General features: G+C 46.1%; 1 protein-coding gene across 1 annotated transcript in view; it reads right to left on the reverse strand.

Moving 5' to 3' along the window:
• Nucleotides 1–2,027: 2,027 nt before the first annotated feature.
• The window catches only part of LOC147689495 (uncharacterized), a 107,315-nt gene continuing 92,085 nt past the window's right edge, over nt 2,028–17,257 (reverse strand). Inside the window, exon 5 of the mRNA XM_086939933.1 lies at nt 2,028–2,453. Within this exon, the coding sequence (XP_086796059.1) occupies nt 2,028–2,453 (426 nt within the window). The remainder of the gene's footprint in view (nt 2,454–17,257) is intronic.

Raw genomic sequence — 17,257 nt, forward strand, 5'->3', positions numbered from 1 at the left:
TGCACAAATGTATCCAAATGTTGTCTTCCCTCTCTTTTCTTAACTTTACCTTTGCCCTAGTCCTCCTCCTCTTTAATAACAATATTGTACGGTATCTATCAGAGAAGTAGTAAAGTTACTGTTCTCTAATCAGCTTATTTATTACAAGATTAAATAGATGTAAGGGTTTAGGGGCTACTTTAATGCTTCTTTTTTGGTTTGACTTCCTAGCAATAGCTACCAATTTCATCATAAAATCAGTAAAACTAGCAATTTCTGTACCATTCCAGTTAGCCAAGTTCTCTACAGTAGCCTCTAAAATACTATCCAAACCCAGAATAACCTTAGTATCCCAATAGCATTTCCCTGAATTCTTAGCAAAGCAAACTGCTTCCCCGTTTAGTGCCCATGGGTCACACCCGGGAAGATCTACATTTATAGTGAGAGTTAATATTTCATGGTCACTATAGAAAGAATTGGAAACCTCAAGATTCTTCAATAAGAAACAAGATGTACTTTCCACTGCCACATAATCTAAAATAGATTCTCTGTTATTAGATTTACAAGTAAAATTTGACGGTGTATCAGAGGAGAGTCTTCCATTCACTACAATGCCATCAGCTTTTGTTAACTCATCCAGAAGCATTTTCCCCCTCTTATTTGTTCTAATATTTTGTGGAACAAGTGCTTGTGGGATCTGTAAGGATTCTTCTTTTTCCTTTTTTCGGAATATATCCAGAGTGGAATTCGAGATTTTACAGTTCAGATCCCCTACCAAAACTATGTGGGGGAGAATTCTACTTCATGGAGTTTTTTAATATAAGAGAAAACCTTCCTCAAAAGTACATCATGGCAGGCGTCAGGAGGAATATAAGCATTTATCAACGTCAATTGTTTACATTTTACATAATTATCGGAGGTATACAGTGTTATTCCCATAAAAAGGTTACTAGGATCTGTATAGTAGTCATAGTTCCATTTTATCTTATTTGACAACATGCATGCCACTCCTCCCTTTGCATGTCCTCTCCTAGACGGAACAGCCATACAATCTAAAAGAAAATAATCCTTACATAGAAATTCCTCTGTACACCAGGTCTCTTGTAGACAAATCACGTTTGCACCAAGTGCACATATGTATTGTAACTTTTCCTTATTATTCTTTATTCCTGCAACATTCCAAGATATTATTTTTAATTCATTGCTAAGGGGATGGCTGTTGTGAAAGTTTATTATTAGATCTGCTCGATAGAACACCAGGAAGCCAGTTCCAGTTAGAACTCTCTTCTTTACAGTTCCCTTGAGAGTAAGCTGAAATAGATCCTTTAAAATTCACTCGTCTGACATTTTATGTAATACAGATTTTTAATTCCTCCGTATCATACGGACGGGCTCTACTACATAAAACTACATTTGTTAACATGGACTTATTATCGGAGGCTCTAATTCGAGGTTTGTCGGAGCAAGGGGTAACATCGATCCCCCTACTTTGTAGGTCTTCTGACCATTGAAATACAAGGTTAACAACAATTTTGGAATTAAATCTTACCCTCGATTTATAGCCAACCTCTGTTTTTAAAAGTGAGACTAAGCTTATATCACTACTTTGAATACGTTTTAAACTTTCAATCTCCTGGAAACATTTCAGAAGCAGAGACCTATTTTGTAATAAATAAACAGAGGTATAAAATCTAATTGGAATGTATCTATACTTTCCCTGATGTGATCAACCTCAGTTTTCTTCGATCTAACTTTACTTTTTACAATGTCGGAAAAGGGGATAGCCAAAAGATTAAGTGCTGAAGAGGAAAGGCTAACAGACTTCCGCTGCTCTGCTGTTATCACGGATGAAGACGCCTTTATAGTGAATTTATCAGATACTGTTGTAGGATATGCGATGTTTGAGATGGGAGCTTCATAGGCCACTATTGGCCCTAATGCTAGATCTCTAGTCTCTGGATTCAAAAAATTTGCTTCATTTTCCTGAGTCATATCTTGTGAAGCATTTTGCAGTGATTCTGCGCGAGATTCCTTACTAACAGGGGCTTCTATATTTTCTTTAAAACAAATTCTCCGCTGCTTCTTTTTTGAGATTCTTCGTATTGATTTAATGTTTTTCCCTCTATTCTTTCCATTTTTCCCATTTCTCTCTTTTTTTCCAGGTGTACTATTCCTAAAGCATCTTCTTTCTCATCGTCTTTCTCATCAGTTGACTGGGTTCTAAAAATGGGGAAAACTTCCCTATCTATCCTTTTCGCTGAGTCTACCGAGTCTTTTAAATCATAATTTAGCTGTATCGATTTATTAATTTGCTTATCAGCTTGAGAACTAACGTCATGCTTAATATAGGTTTGATGACTATTTTCATTCTCGAATATATTCGTCACAACCTCTTCTATTTTTACTTCTCCTTCTTTTTGTTTGAAATCAGTTTTTAAACTAACCTCCTTCTCCTGATTACTTTTTAACAATACCTTTAAGATTTGGGTTACAGTTTCCAACACGCAATCAGAACCTCCTACAAATTTTTCAAGTAACGTTAAAATCGAGGACAATAGATATTCTAGGGATAATAGTGAGTCTGAGACTAACATCTCCTTCCTAGGTATTTGACTGGGAGAGGAATCCTTGATATTTAAATCAGGGGTCATAGAGGTGAGGGAGCTATTTGATTTATTTGATGGAGTACTGCTGAATAATTTTAGACCTATAGGGACTGTTTTTGTAGGAGTATTTTCTAGTTCTAAGATCCTGCTGGAATCACAAGAAACATATTTCCTGCAGAGTGCTAAATCTAGATCTGGGAGAGTGAAATCACTACTTTGAACATCCTCGGCTGGATTGAGACCAAGGGGTTCTTCTATGGAACCATGGGGAGCGTGTGGCGTCCTATGTACAGTCACATCTACTGTTATTAGAGCAGGTCCCAAGGCTACCTGTGGAATTAAAGAACTAATTTGATCCCCAGGACTTTGCGCTGGATGTCTCTGGGGTTCTTGGGGTTCTTGGGGTTTCTAGGGGTTCTCGATATTCTCCTCCTCTAGAATTACTACCAGTAATATGGGACTCTTCAGCAGTATTTACCTTTTCACACTCTTTTCTAATCCCACTCGCAATTTTCCCCTCCGTCTCCAGGTATTACAGTATTTGATGTAACTTTGGAGTTTGTATCCTTTCCCCTTTCCCATAGACTAAATAGTTGATTTTTTCCTTTGGACAGTATGCCAGAGACATTCTTATTTCGTAGGGGGTTTGATTTTGTTTTTGCACAAGTACTTCCCACCAATAAATGCCGACCTTAATTTTATTGCTGTCATTATGTTTTAAAAGATATGCAAAAGGGAGTACTGAAAGACAAAGGTAAAGGTGGGCAAAAAACGCTGCAAAGAAACACTGTTGATATATATGTTTAAATATACACAAGGCTTATAATCCAAGACTACAGTTTTCCCTTTCCTTTCAGACTTTGATCCTTCAAGTTAATCAACGTTCAAACATGTACCTTCAGCGATAGTTTTTGTTTTTTTGTACATTTGTAGGTGGCAGCAGTCCACAGTATTTAGTATTGCAAACAACCTGCATTTTTGCCTAGTTCCGGATACTCTGATCTCCCGGACAGTCTGCAGTCGCCACCAACTGCTCGGCACCCCCGCCGCTCCCGGAGGCTCTCACAGCTCCTATCACTGCTAAAGAAGATTTCTCAGCCTCTCAGCTGCCGGGCTGATTCCGTGGCTTTTACGTGGCTTTTGTGGCTGCGGGACAATATATGACAGCACCTGCTGCTAAGGAAAGTTGAGGAAAGTTTTTCACGGCTCCGGCCGCTTGTGAAATGCCTTTCGCGGCTCCAGCTGTAGAATGGCTTTCGTGGCTCCGGCCGCTGCAGAATGGTTTTTGCTTCTCCGGCCGCTGGAAGATGGCTTTTCGCGGCTCTCACGACTCCAACCACTGTAGAAACAATTTCACAGCTCCGGCCACAACAGGATGGCTTTTTCGTGGCTCCTGACGCTTTTGGACGGCGTTCAGGGCGGCGTACAGGGCGTTCAGAGCCGGGGCGGCTCCCGCTGCGGAAACTGCCCCACAAACACAGCCACGTGGCAACAAACAGCAACCTCCCACTTCCTATTCAGCATTGGCTCAAACAACTCAAGCTCAGGTGGCTCAGGCAGCTCAGGCGGCTCAGGCAGCTCAGGCGGCTCTTGCGGGTTCAAGCAGGCCCAATAGCGCCGATGGAGGCGGAATTTCTTTGGAGGTTTTCGCTAGTTCGTTGGATTGGTGTTTGACCAAGTTGAACAGCTTGCAAGTTATGTTTTTGGCTTTCTCCAGTTCCATTCTGAAGAATTATTTTTTTGAGTTGAGGATTTTCTTGTTGTAGGCATTCCTGGCCTGGCAGAGAAGCTTTAGATGTGCTGCTGAAGGGTGTTTTTTCCAGTTACGTTCAGTCTGCCCATCCAGAAGCGGATTATGTTTAAAACTCTGACTTTGGTGCATACAGCACTTTTTGGCTTGGGAGCAAGGTATCTGCAGCGAAGGCTTGCCTTTTATCGCCCGGTTCGTTCACTTCGGTCGGAATCTCTGTTCACGGCCGTGGTCCCTCGAGTGAGGAAGGCCCGCACCGGGGGTCATTCCTTTAGTCTCAGGCCCCCCCCCAGCTGTGGAACTCCTTACCTTTGGCTTTACGTAGTAGTCCCAATTTGCTTCTGTTTAGGAAGAGCCTCAAGACCTGGCTTTTTAACCTGTAGGCTGTTTTTCTTTCCTTTTGTCTCTGTTTCATGCTGTTATGTTTGTTAACGTTGAGCTGCCTGTATAAAGCGCCGGGACACTCTCTCTGAGTAGCCGTGCGCTATGCAAATAAAAGTATAACATAACATAACATAACATAACGTCTGTCGAAGGGATATCCTCTCCTTGTTTAGGGATCCGCTGAACCAGGGATTTCGATCTTTGATATGGGTTCTTTTTAATTTTAGTGGTGCCAGGTCGTCTGGAATGTCGGATATGGTAGACGAGTAATGACCTGCTAGATTGTCAACTGTAGTGCACTGAGGGGGGCGGGAGGTCGGTCGTACAACGCGCTGCCAGTTTCTTGTGGTCAAGGTTCTTGGTGTCTCTATCCCATCGTTTGGGAATCACGGGTTGAGGTGTCCATATCTTGTGGGTGCTGGGCAGGAGGAAGGTGAGGGCCTGTGGTCAGACCAATCACAAAGGTCAATAAAGATAAGTTTGACCGCTGCTGCTTTAGCAATGATCCAGTCTAGGGTGGCACCTTTCGAATGAGTAGGGAGGGAGCAGGCTTGGGTAAGGGCTTGATCAGCCAATAAGTCTCTAATGGCAATGACCTGTGGATACTTAGGGTCATTCCAATGCAAGTTGAAGTCACTAAGGAAAATGTCATTAGAGTTTGGAGAATTCTTGCCTGTGATGATTTCCATGAGGAGGTCCGTCAATCAATCAATCAGGAGTTTGTTAAAGCGCAACTACTCACCCGTAGGGGTCTCAAGGCACTAGGGGTGGAGGGGGGTGCAGGTTCCATTCCATCAAGGAGGGGGTCTGTCGAAGAGCCAGGTTTTGAGGTTTCTTGCGAAGATGGGGAGCGATCTTGTCTGTCTGAGGTGGAGCGGAAGGGCGTTCCATGCTTTGGCTGCGAGGAAGGAGAAGGAGCAGCCTCCCGATCTGGTCTTTCTGGTGTGGGGGACCACGGCGTAGGAGAGCTGGGCTGATCGTAGGGTCCTTTGGGGTGCGTGGAATTTGAGCCGGCTGTTCAGGTATGCTGGTCCGGTGCCGTGGAGGGCCTTGTGTGCGTGGGTGAGCATCTTAAAGGTGATTCTCGCCTCGACGGGGAGCCAGTGGAGTGTGCGCAGGTGCTGGGAGATATGGCAGTGTTTTGGCAGGTTGAGGACCAGTCTTGCGGCGGCGCTCTGGATGTTCTGTAGCTTGCGGATGAGGTTTTTGTTTATTCCGGCGTAGAGTGCGTTTCCTTAGTCGAGTCTGCTGGTGACCAGGGCGTGAGTGACTGTCTTTCGGTGTTCGAGGGGGATCCATTTGAAGGTCTTACGAAGGAAGCAGAGGGTGTGGAAGCAGGAAGATGAGACAGAGTTGATCTGGCGGTCCATTTTGAGCTCGGAGTCCAGGATGATTCCCAGGTTGCATGAGTGGTCTGTATGGGTTGGCGGGTTTCCGAGGGCGGTGGGCCGCCAGGTGTCGTTCCAGGCGTCGGGGTTTATGGCCCATGAAGAGTACTTCTGTTTTGTTGGTGTTTAGTTGTAGGCAGCTGTTTTTCATCCATTTGGCGACGGCTTCCATGCCTTCTCCAAAGTTGCGTCTGGCGGTATTGGGCTCGTTGGATAGGGAGATGATGAGCTGGGTGTCGTCTGCGTATGACACGATGTTGAGTGCGTAGGTTCTGACGATGGGGGCAAGTGGAGCCATGTAGACGTTGAAGAGCGTCGGGCTGAGGGAGGAGCCCTGGGGGACTCCACAGGTGGTAGGTGTGGGGTCTGAGAGGAAAGGGGGGAGTCTGACCCACTGCGTCCTGCCAGAGAGGAAGGAGCAGATCCAGTCAAGGGCCTTGTCCTGGATTCCTGCGTCGTAGATTCTGCGTATTAGGGTGTGGTGGGAGACTGTGTTGAACGCCGCTGATAGGTCTAGGAGGATGAGGGCTACTGTTTCCCCTTTGTCCAGTTGGGTGCGGATGTCGTCTGTTGCGGCGAGGATGGCGGTTTCCGTACTGTGGTTTTTTCTGAAGCCGGATTGGGAGGAGCCGAGGATGTTGTGTTCTTCAAGGAATGTGGCGAGTTGGCTGTTGATGGCTTTCTCGATGACTTTTGCTGGGAAGGGGAGCAGGGAGATGGGTCTGTAGTTTTTGAGGTCGGTGGGGTCCGCTGGGGGTTTCTTTACGAGGGGGTTGACCTCGGCGTGTTTCCAGTCGTCGGGGACGAGGCGGTCGCCAGGGAGCGGTTGATGGTGTGGCGGAGCATGGGTACGATGGTGTCGGCGGCTCTGTTGAAGATGTGGTGGGGCCAGGGGTCCGTGGGGGCCCCTGAGTGGATTGACTTCATTGTCTTCAGTGTGTCTTCGGTGGTGAGGGCTGTCCAGTCATTAATCGCTGGTTTCCGGGTGTCGGGGGTGGTTGGTGAGGGTTCAGTGTGTTGATTGTCTTCGTCGAAGTTGTTGTAGATGCTCTTGATTTTGTGGTGGAAAAAGGTGCTGAGTTTGTCGCAGAGGTCTTGTGAGAGAGGGATGTCGGTAGACTCGCTGGTGGGTTGGGCGAACTCCTTGATGATGCTGAAGAGTTCCTAGCTGTTGTGTGCGTGGGTGGAGATTCTGTCTTCAATCGCTTTTTTCCTCGTTTCACTGATGAGTTGATGGTGGGCGTTGGTGACGCTCTGAAGTTGTTGTGGGCTTCTGTGGATTTGGTGTTTCTCCATGCCTTTTCAAGGCGGTGGCATGTGTGCCTGGACTCTCGAAGTTCGGTGGTAAACCATCTGGCTTCCTTGGCACGGGTATTGTTGTTTTTCTTGAGGGGGGCTATGGTGTTGGTGCTGTCCGAGATCCATTTATGCAGGGTTCGGGCTGTGGTGTTGGGGTCGTCGTTTTCCGCGATGGTTGGGGTGGAGTTGTTGAGTGAGGAGGTGAGCTGGTCGTCGGTGATTTTGGTCCAGTTTCTTTGTGGAAGCAGGTGCTGGTGCCTGTGGATGGTGGGTGTTCTGAAGGTGAAGTGGACGCAACGATAGTCGGTCCATGGTAGTTCGGTGGTGTGGCTGAAAGAGATGGAGTTTCCTGTAGTGAAGAGGGGGTCGAGGGTGTGTCCTTCTGAGTGCGTGGGCTCGGTCATGATCTGGCAGAGTCCAATGTTGTGGAGGTTGTCCAGGAGGCATGTGGTGTTGGGGTCCAGTTGATTGTCGAGGTGGAAGTTGAGGTCTCCCAGCAGGGTGTAGTTGGTGGATGCGATGGCCTGTGGGGAGATAATGTCCGTGATGGAGTTGGCGAAGGGTCCGTGGGGTCCAGGGGGTCGGTAGATGAGGGTTTCTCGGAGGGCGGCGGTGGGGCTGACCAGTATCTTGAAGTGAAGGTGATCCATCAGTTTTGTGGACTCGTCAGGGAGTGTGCTCAGGCGGAGGCTGGATTTGTGGACAATGGCGATTCCTCCTCCTGGGTGGGTGGGGCGGTCCTTCCTGGAGATCTTGTATCCTTGGGGGATGGCGATGGCGATGTCTGGTCCAGAGGTGGCGCTGGTCCAGATTTCGGTGAAGAATGCTATGTCCGGGGTGGTGCTGTCGAGGAGGTCCCAGATTTCTGTGGCGTGTTTGTGGAGGGACCGGACGTTGGGGAGGATGCATTGCAGGGTCTTCGGTTCGGTTGTGTTCTTGTGGGCGGGTTGTGCTGGATCCGTGTTTTGGTGGTGCTGCAGGTGTGCCGGCAGCGGTGGCAGCTGAAGGGTCCATGGGTGTCGGCTGGTGATGCTAGCTTGCAGTTGTTGTTGCAGCCTGGGTTGAGAGCGTGGAGTACTGCTGGGTCGTAGTAGCGTTAGCGGGCGGAGGTCCAGGGTTCCTGGTGCTGGTCGCGGACGGGAGCAGACGTGCTTGCCTTTGACGCGCCTTCGGTGCACCAGCGGCGCGCTCGCAGACAGAGGTCCACTGGACCACCAGCAATGAGGCGCAGGGAAACCTGCGGGTGGAGGAGGGCTTCGATCACTAACACTCAAGAGTGCACGGGCAGGGGCGCCTCACTTAATGGTGGAGCTGCGAGGGTTGGAGAGCAATTTCACTGACAATGAGTCAGTGGTCTTGCTCGCCTGTCCCCGCAGTGGCCGCCATTAAGTAGGGGTCGGGGAGGGCTGGACAGCTGGGAGGCGGGGAGAGGAGCTGGATTGGGCCAGTCCCTTGGGGGGGGGAGGGGCTGTGGGGGCAGCAGCGGCGGGGAAAGGTAAAGGGAGGAAAGAAGGGATAAAGAAAAAAGGGAAAATAAGCAGAAATAAGGCAAAAAAGAGCAGAGATGCAGAAAAGGGCAGAAAGATGGAAAGTGTAGAAAAACGAGTGAAAACGAGTGAAGGAGCAGAGGGAGAGGAAGGGAAAATGGGCAGAAATAAGGCACAAAAGAGCAGAGGTGCAGAAAGGTGAAAGATAGAAAGGGTAGAAAAACGAGTGAAAACGAGTGAAGGAGCAGAGGGAGAGAAAGGGAAAATGGGCAGAAATAAGGCACAAAAGAGCAGAGATGCAGAAAGGTGAAAGATAGAAAGGATAGAAAAATGAGTGAGGGGGCAGAGTGAGAGAAAGGAGACAGAGGTACACTGGACCACCAGGGATGAGGCGCAGGGAAACCTGCGGGTAGGAGAGGGCCTCGATCACTAACACTCAAGAGTGCACGGGCAGGGGCGCCTCACTTATTGGTGGAGCTGCGAGGGTGGGAGAGCAATTTCACTGACAATGAGTCAGTGGTCTTGCTCGCCTGTCCCCTCAGTGGCCGCCATTAAGTAGGGGTCGGGGAGGGCTGGACAGCTGGGAGGCGGGGAGAGGAGCTTGATTGGGCCGGTCGTACTGGGGGGGGAGGGGCCGCGGGGGCAGCAGCGGCGGGGAAAGATAAAGGGAGGAAAGAAGGGATAAAGAAAAAAGGGAAAATAAGCAGAAATAAGGCACAAAAGAGCAGAGATGCAGAAAAGGGCAGAAAGATGAAAGATGGAAAGTGTAGAATAATGAGTGAAAACGAGTGAAGGAGCAGAGGGAGAGAAAGGGAAAATGGGCAGAAATAAGGCACAAAAGAGCAGAGATGCAGAAAGGTGAAAGATAGAAAGGATAGAAAAACGAGTGAAGGGGCAGAGTGAGAGAAAGGAGACAGAGGTCCACTAAACCACCAGGGATGAGGCGCAAGGAAACCTGCGGGTGGAGGAGGGCCTCGATCACTAACAATTAAGAGTGCAGGGGCAGAGGCGCCTCACTTAATGGTGGAGCTGCGAGGGTGGGAGAGCAATTTCACTGACAATGAGTCAGTGGTCTTGTTCGGTAAAGGTGTTGTTCTTGCCTCGGGTGGTAAAAGATGTGCAGTTTGCACAGCTGTGAGGTGTTGTTGGAGATGGAGAGTGCAAGGTATGTGCAGGAGTCTGTAGGTTCTACCGGCAGTTCCGTAACCAGGAGTTTGGACCGGTAGATGCAGGCAATGCCACCCTTTTTTCTTTGAGTGCCTGTCCATCCCTATGATGTTGTAGTTGGGTGGGACTAGGAGGTCTAGGTAGGGCGATGAGGATCCCTTGAGCCAATATTCAGTCAAGATTGCTATGTCCAATTTATGTCTCAGGATGAGGTTGGCAACATCAGATGCATGTTTTACAGCTGATCGGCAATCTATTAGGAGGCTGGCTAGGGACGGGCCGGAGTGAGTCTCAAGGGTAGAAGCAGAGATGGGAACTCTAGCAAGATTGGTATTTACCACCCCTCAGGTGCGGAGGGTAGCAGATCTGTTAGGGTTAGGTGCTACTGTGATGATAGGGAGTATTTCCCTCAGGTCTGAGGGGCATGGGGTGGTCAAAGCAGAGTTGTAACCACTAAGGAGGTCAGCCACTTCTTTCTCCGAGAGTTCTGAGGAATTAGGCATGCCAGGGGTGGGATTGTAGGTATGGAGGAGAGCAAGAATTTCCTGCTCCGAGAGGTGGCAGGGTTGCTTGCGGGGGTGCAGGTGTCTAATGGAAAGTGGTTGGGGTTGAAGGAGGAGCTTTGTGACGGGGATGTGAGTCACGTTCTGCGTGAGCCAGAGATTGGAGAAGGAGAGTTTGGTGATGTGAAGAAGGTGCTTTAGGTCCAGAATGGACTTGTGGATGCTCTGGGTTAATTCTGTGGCTCTGCGGTGCAAATTATCAATGTCTCTAAAAGAGGTACGATCAGGCCGGCAAGGGGCCAGTAGCAAGGGAGTGGGCCTGATAGAGTGTGCTGGTAGCCTGGAGGTGGGTTTAGGCGGGCAGAAATCAACGCCCTCCTGAAGAAACCAACAGCGGACCCCAAAGACCTCAAGAACGTCCGCCCCATCTCTCTTCTCCCCTTCCCGGCTAAAGTCATCGAGAAGACCATCAATAAGCAGCTGACTGCATTCCTCGAAGAAAACTACTCACTCGACCCATCCCAGTCCGGATTCCGAGCCAACCCCAGCACCGAGACCACCCTCATCGCAGCCACCAATGACATCAGGCAGCCTTTGATACCGTCTGCCACCGCACCCTAATAACCCATCTCTACAACACCGGGATCCGAGGAAAGGCCCTGGACTGGATCACATTGTTCCTCTCCGACAGAAACCAGATAGTCCCCCTTCCTCCCTTCCGCTCGGAGGCAACCAAGATCATCTGCGGCGTACCCCAGGGCTCTTCACTTAGCCCAACCCTCTTCAATATCTACATGACCCCCCTCACCACCATCGCAAGCAAATACAGCATCAACATCATCTCCTATGCCAACGACACCCAACTGATACTCTGCCTCACAAAAGACCCTCTCACCGCCAAAGCCAACTTCCAGGACGGAATGAAAGATGTCGCAGAATGGATGAAGCACAGCCGTCTGAAGCTCAACTCGGACAAGACGGAGGTCCTCATCCTCGGACAATCCCCTTCCGCCTGGGACGACTCCTGGTGGCCCATGATGCTGGGCACCACACCGACACCCATGGACCACGCACGCAACCTGGGATTCATCCTGGACTCCTCCCTCACAATGACCAAGCAAGTCAACGCATTCTCGTCGTCATGTTTCAACACCCTACGCATGCTCCGAAAGACCTTACAGTGGATCCCCACCGAAACCAGACAGACGGTCACCCAGGCCCTCATCACCAGCCGATTGGACTACAGGAAAACCCTATACGCAGGAACCACAGCCAAACTTCAGAAACGCCTTCAACGCATACAGAACGCCTCTGCCCGACTCATCCTCAAAATCCCTCGCCACAGCCACATATCCACCCACCTGAGAAACCTGCACTGGCTCCCCATCTGCAACAGGATCACCTTCAGGCTGCTCACCCATGCACACAAAGCGCTCCACAACATGGGCCCCGAATACCTCAACAACAACCTCTCGTTCTACACCCCCACCCGCCAGCTCCACTCAACCAGCCTCGCCCTTGCCACCAACCCACAGATTTGTAGAACCACCACCGGAGGAAGATCGTTCTCCTACCTGGCAGCCAAGACATGGAACTTCCTCCCCGCACACCTATAACTGACCCTGGACCATCTCACCTTCAGGAAACACCTCAAGACCTGGTTATTTGAAAAGTAGCGCCCCCCCTCCCTTTGTAGTGTAGTTCCTATATTCCCAATAGGCTCTGCGCATTGGAATAACATAAACGGCAGTTTAGACGTAGGACTGATGTCGACTAGGTCTCTACTGAATATGTTAGACTTAAGTAGGTATGCCAGCTAGCTCAGAGGTCACTAGAAACTTTCTCGAATGAACAGGGAGGAGTTAACTTCCCTGATTAGAAAAGAAGGGATTAGCTTCTGACAACCGCATAAACATGACAACTTTGCTCCCTCCAGAATAAGGAGTATATCTCCAGAGTCATGTGAAAATAATAGATAACTATTTCACTCGGTCATTCGTGCATACTTAGTTTCAAAAGAGTGCAGAGAAATAGAGAGATGGGCGTTTTCAATAAAAGGAGTTATTTATTGAGCAGTCTTCTTTCTCATGCAAGAGAAGTGAATTGCCACAATTGCAATACTTGTCATAAAGTAAAGTGCGTATAGTAAAAGGAGTATTATGAAATAATACTGTAAAAGGATTGATATGGTTTCTGAGCCATATGATACTTAAAACGGATAAAATATATACAATTACATACAATGATAAAAGTTGAATAAACGTACTCAACTGGTGCTTCTAAATACGCCTACCCCAGTGTACCTAACCTAGGCCTAGTAGGTGGGAAGGAGTAAAGGAGTTGCAGTTTAATTAAGTTAGTTTTGCCAAGAATCTGAATGAAGAATTCTCTAAGGGTCTAATCAGCTCCGTACTTTGGTTTAAGAATGAAGGAGGTCTTGTATCTCGATCTCTCAGTAACCCGCAAGGGTGACTGGAAACACTGGAGCTGGATTTTCTCGGCAGGAGAAAAGACAGCGTCTTTCTCAGTGTGTCAAATGGGAGGGACGGCTTCCTTCGGCACTCGCATCAGCTGGGCTTTGGGTAAGTAGATAGCCGCTCTTCTCCAAACCACTGTGTGTTGCTGAAGGCAAATGCTGGTATATTTATACCTGGAAGGTGCCGTGTTTGACGTAAGGTTGGACATAAGACGTCAATAAGAACCGTCATTAGGAACTTGCAGTTCTTTCAGACTCGCAGGAGTTCTAGGACAAATCCAAACAAAAGTATGGGGAATTCCCAGGTTGCTGGAGGTTTGGTTTGTTTAAAGAACTCGTTGTACTTTCTAGGAGTCTTAGGAAGTAGCCTTGCCGTATTTGGACTGCATTGGCTATTACTAGCCAATGGGACAATCACTAGAAAAATATGAGTTTCAAAAGTACCCTACTAAAGCTCTACTGTTAAACATACTGCAGAATGTGTCTAAATATTTTTTGCATTTTTTACAAAGTACATGCTCTTCGCGACTACCAATGTCCTCATGAGGATCTCAGTAGTCGCAAATATTAAACCATAATGTAAGCGTGCTTTTCTCCTAAATTGATCACAGAAAGACACGTTAAAACAATATTTTACTAAATATCTACACTTAAACTTTATTTGAAAAATGCATTTAAGTGTATTTTTCAGTATATGAAATACATTTGCTGATCACACATTCTCCATAGTAAATGCAGCAATGTTGTGCCGACTCAAATTAAAAATAAAATAAACATATTTATCAATGTAATTTCTGATAAACACATACCAAATAAAAAAATCGTGGTATTTAATATATTTATAATGTACAATATCCAATTATAGAAAGAAAATATGAAAAATCTTAAGAAATGGACATTACAGTTAGAAAGGTTACAGGGATGTTATAGTTAGGATCAGATTACACATGCACAAGACCAGATACATTCAGCGTAACTCATGCCCCAGCAATGCACTGCTTATGACCTCCCACATTACATCAATCATGACTAGTACAACCGGTTTTATGGTATTTATTTTTTCACATTTCCGTCTGTATTATCAATATTTATTTTTTGCTAATTTCATCTGTATTTATCCATTTTTATTATTGCTTTTGTGGAAAAAGGAACCTGAAATTAGTATTTTTCCACATTTGTTTAACCGGTAAATATGCACTCATGCATGAATGCCTACCATGTTCCAATGCTGTAAACACCTGCAAAAGATAAACCAATGCACTTTACAGGAAATATGCTTATTTCATTATCAACTGTGTGCATATCTACTTCTGTTACAGTCTCTTTACTAAAATTCCTAACTTTTTTACCCCCTAACCTATCCATCCACACAGCTATTGGCCTGACGGTCATGGCAGACAGTATTTAGAATTACTCAAAAAGCAAACCAATTTCCTTTTTTATCCACATTAAAAATAAATACAGACAAGAAAATAAATGTTTTCTGTCTGTATTTATCTGTAAAAATGAGTAAAAACAGAAAACTGGGAGCCTTAATCATGACATGGTTAGTAAATTCACTCATGACATCACTGATGACATCACAAATGACATTCTAATGACATCATTCATAGAATCTCTGACACAATCATTCACACCCCCATATAACCTTTCATACACCCACTCCAACTTCACACTAGCATTCTGAAAACCATTGACACACACATACCAGTACTTACACATCACCTCACTGATGCATAGGCCTACACACACATATCCACTCAGGTACCCACACAGCCACTCATACACCAACTCAAACACTAATACAGCCGCTGATATATCTACTCATGCACCAATACAACCACTCACACCCTGTTAGTCTCCCTAAGAGCTACCTACTCACACACCTACTCAGTCACCAATAGAATCAATCACACAGCCATTTCCTCACCTATACAGTTATAAACAAACCCACTCACTTATTCATAAAGATACTAAAACATACTTGATCACCCATACAGTCACACAAACACTCACTCATACAGCTACTATCACAATCCCTCACACAAAGTCATTTATATACTCCAAAACTCACCTATACTGCCTTCCACATATACAGGTTCTCATCCATATACTACTGACACACCCATCCACTCACCAACAAAGCACTATTCACACTCAAACACTTATACAACCCTTCACTTATACAACCATTATCCCAAACAGCCACTGACTCTCCCATACACTCCATGCAGGCAGTCACACATCCCCTCACCCAACCATACAGCTCATATAACCATAGAGGTACTCAGACAACCAAACACTCACCTAGACAGCCACTCATATACCCAATCACCTACCCATACAGCCAATCAGACACCAACTGACAGAATAATACAGACATTCACACAACCTAATCACTTACCCATACATTCACTGAAACACCTCATCACTCACTTACACAGTCAGGCATGCACCCACTGACTCATCCATACACACACTCATACACCAATTGATTCATAAGTACAACTTTGTATATATATTTAACACTCATAAACATTTTAAAAACACTCACAGTCACTGGGTGATGCCATCAGTGATGTCATGAGTGATGTAATTTGAAGTGGCATGAGTGATGTCAGTGACCATGTCATGAGTGATGTAATATATTTGGTCATAAGCAGTGCATTGCGTGGAGCAAGTAATAGTTAGCACAGCTAACTATAACTACTGATTTTCTCAGGGTTTCTGGTTGTGAAATCTGAGCCTAACTATAATGTCCCTGTAACCTTTGGTTATATATATTAACTGAAAAAACAACGGTTACAGGGATGTTATAGTTTGGCTCAGATTTCCCTCATACAGAACAATGGAAAGTCAGCAGTTGTGGTTACCAGAGGTAACCATAATGTACGCCCCTGCAATGCACTGCTCATGACCACAAATATATTATAATGGCATAGAAACATCTAGAAATAAAAATAGATTTCCCTACCTATTTCCTCTTTAATATAATGGTAATAGGTAGAGAACAGCAATAAAACCTATAGTTACCTATGCCTGAGTTCCTTGACAAGAACACAGCAAAGGTTTGCAGAAACGTACATCACTGCATTTTTGATCTTGAAAAGATGGACAAAAGCCAAGTATGTACTGCCTATTCAATGCCATTTACTGGTGTATATCGCAAAATTATCGCTTCATACCTCAGAATACCATGGTCCAATACATAACTATGTATTTTGACATGTATAGCTTTAACACTTCTTAAACTATTTAAACCTTCTACAAAAATGAGCATTTGCACACCATAATATATATTCCTGCCACATTAGATCAAAATCCTTCACACAATTTCACGCTACATCTTTGTAAACATCCACACTCCACTCTATTCTACTCCACTCAATACCACTCCATTCAACATCACTCTACTATACGCCACACCACTTTAATCCAATCCCCTCTATGCCACTCCACGGCTCTGTATGTTGCTCGACTGTATAATACTCCACTCTACGCTAGTTCACAGTATGCCACTTTACTGTACACCATTCCACTCTTTGCCACCCCACTGTACAGTATTCCATTCCATGCCAAACCACCATATGCCATCCACTCTACATCACTCCACTGAATGCCAGTCCACTCTACAGCAATCTATTTAATGAAATGCCACTGTACGCCACTCCACTCTATGCTAATCTATTGTATGTCACTCTAGTTTATGCCTCTCTACTGTACACAACTTTACTCTATGTAGCTCACCTCTAAGCCCCTACAGTCTCCTCTATTCTATATGACTCAATTATTCACCACTCTATGCCATTCCACTGTATCCTTTTAAACTCTATGCCATTTGACTGTACACCACTGTACACCCCATCACTGTGTGCTATTCCACTCTGCACCACTTGAATGCCACTCCACTCTAATCTGGCATGTTCTACTGTATGCAGCGTCTTTCTAGTCCACTTTATTCTATGCTATTCTACTCTATGTCACAGCTCTCCAGTCCACTCCACTCTATGCCACTCAAGTCTACACCTCTCCATTCTGCCCAACCCCACTCTACTCAATGTCACTCCATCCGATGCTACTCCACTCCACTTTCACTCTAAACCACTCCAGCCTAAACTATTACTCTCTACACCATTTCACTCTAAGGCACTCCATGTTAAACCAGTCTATTCTATCCCACTCCACTGTATGCCACTCCACCCAATGCTATTCCACTGT

This window comes from Lissotriton vulgaris, chromosome 10, assembly GCF_964263255.1.
Source record: "Lissotriton vulgaris chromosome 10, aLisVul1.2, whole genome shotgun sequence".
Taxonomy (NCBI): Eukaryota; Metazoa; Chordata; class Amphibia; order Caudata; family Salamandridae; genus Lissotriton; species Lissotriton vulgaris.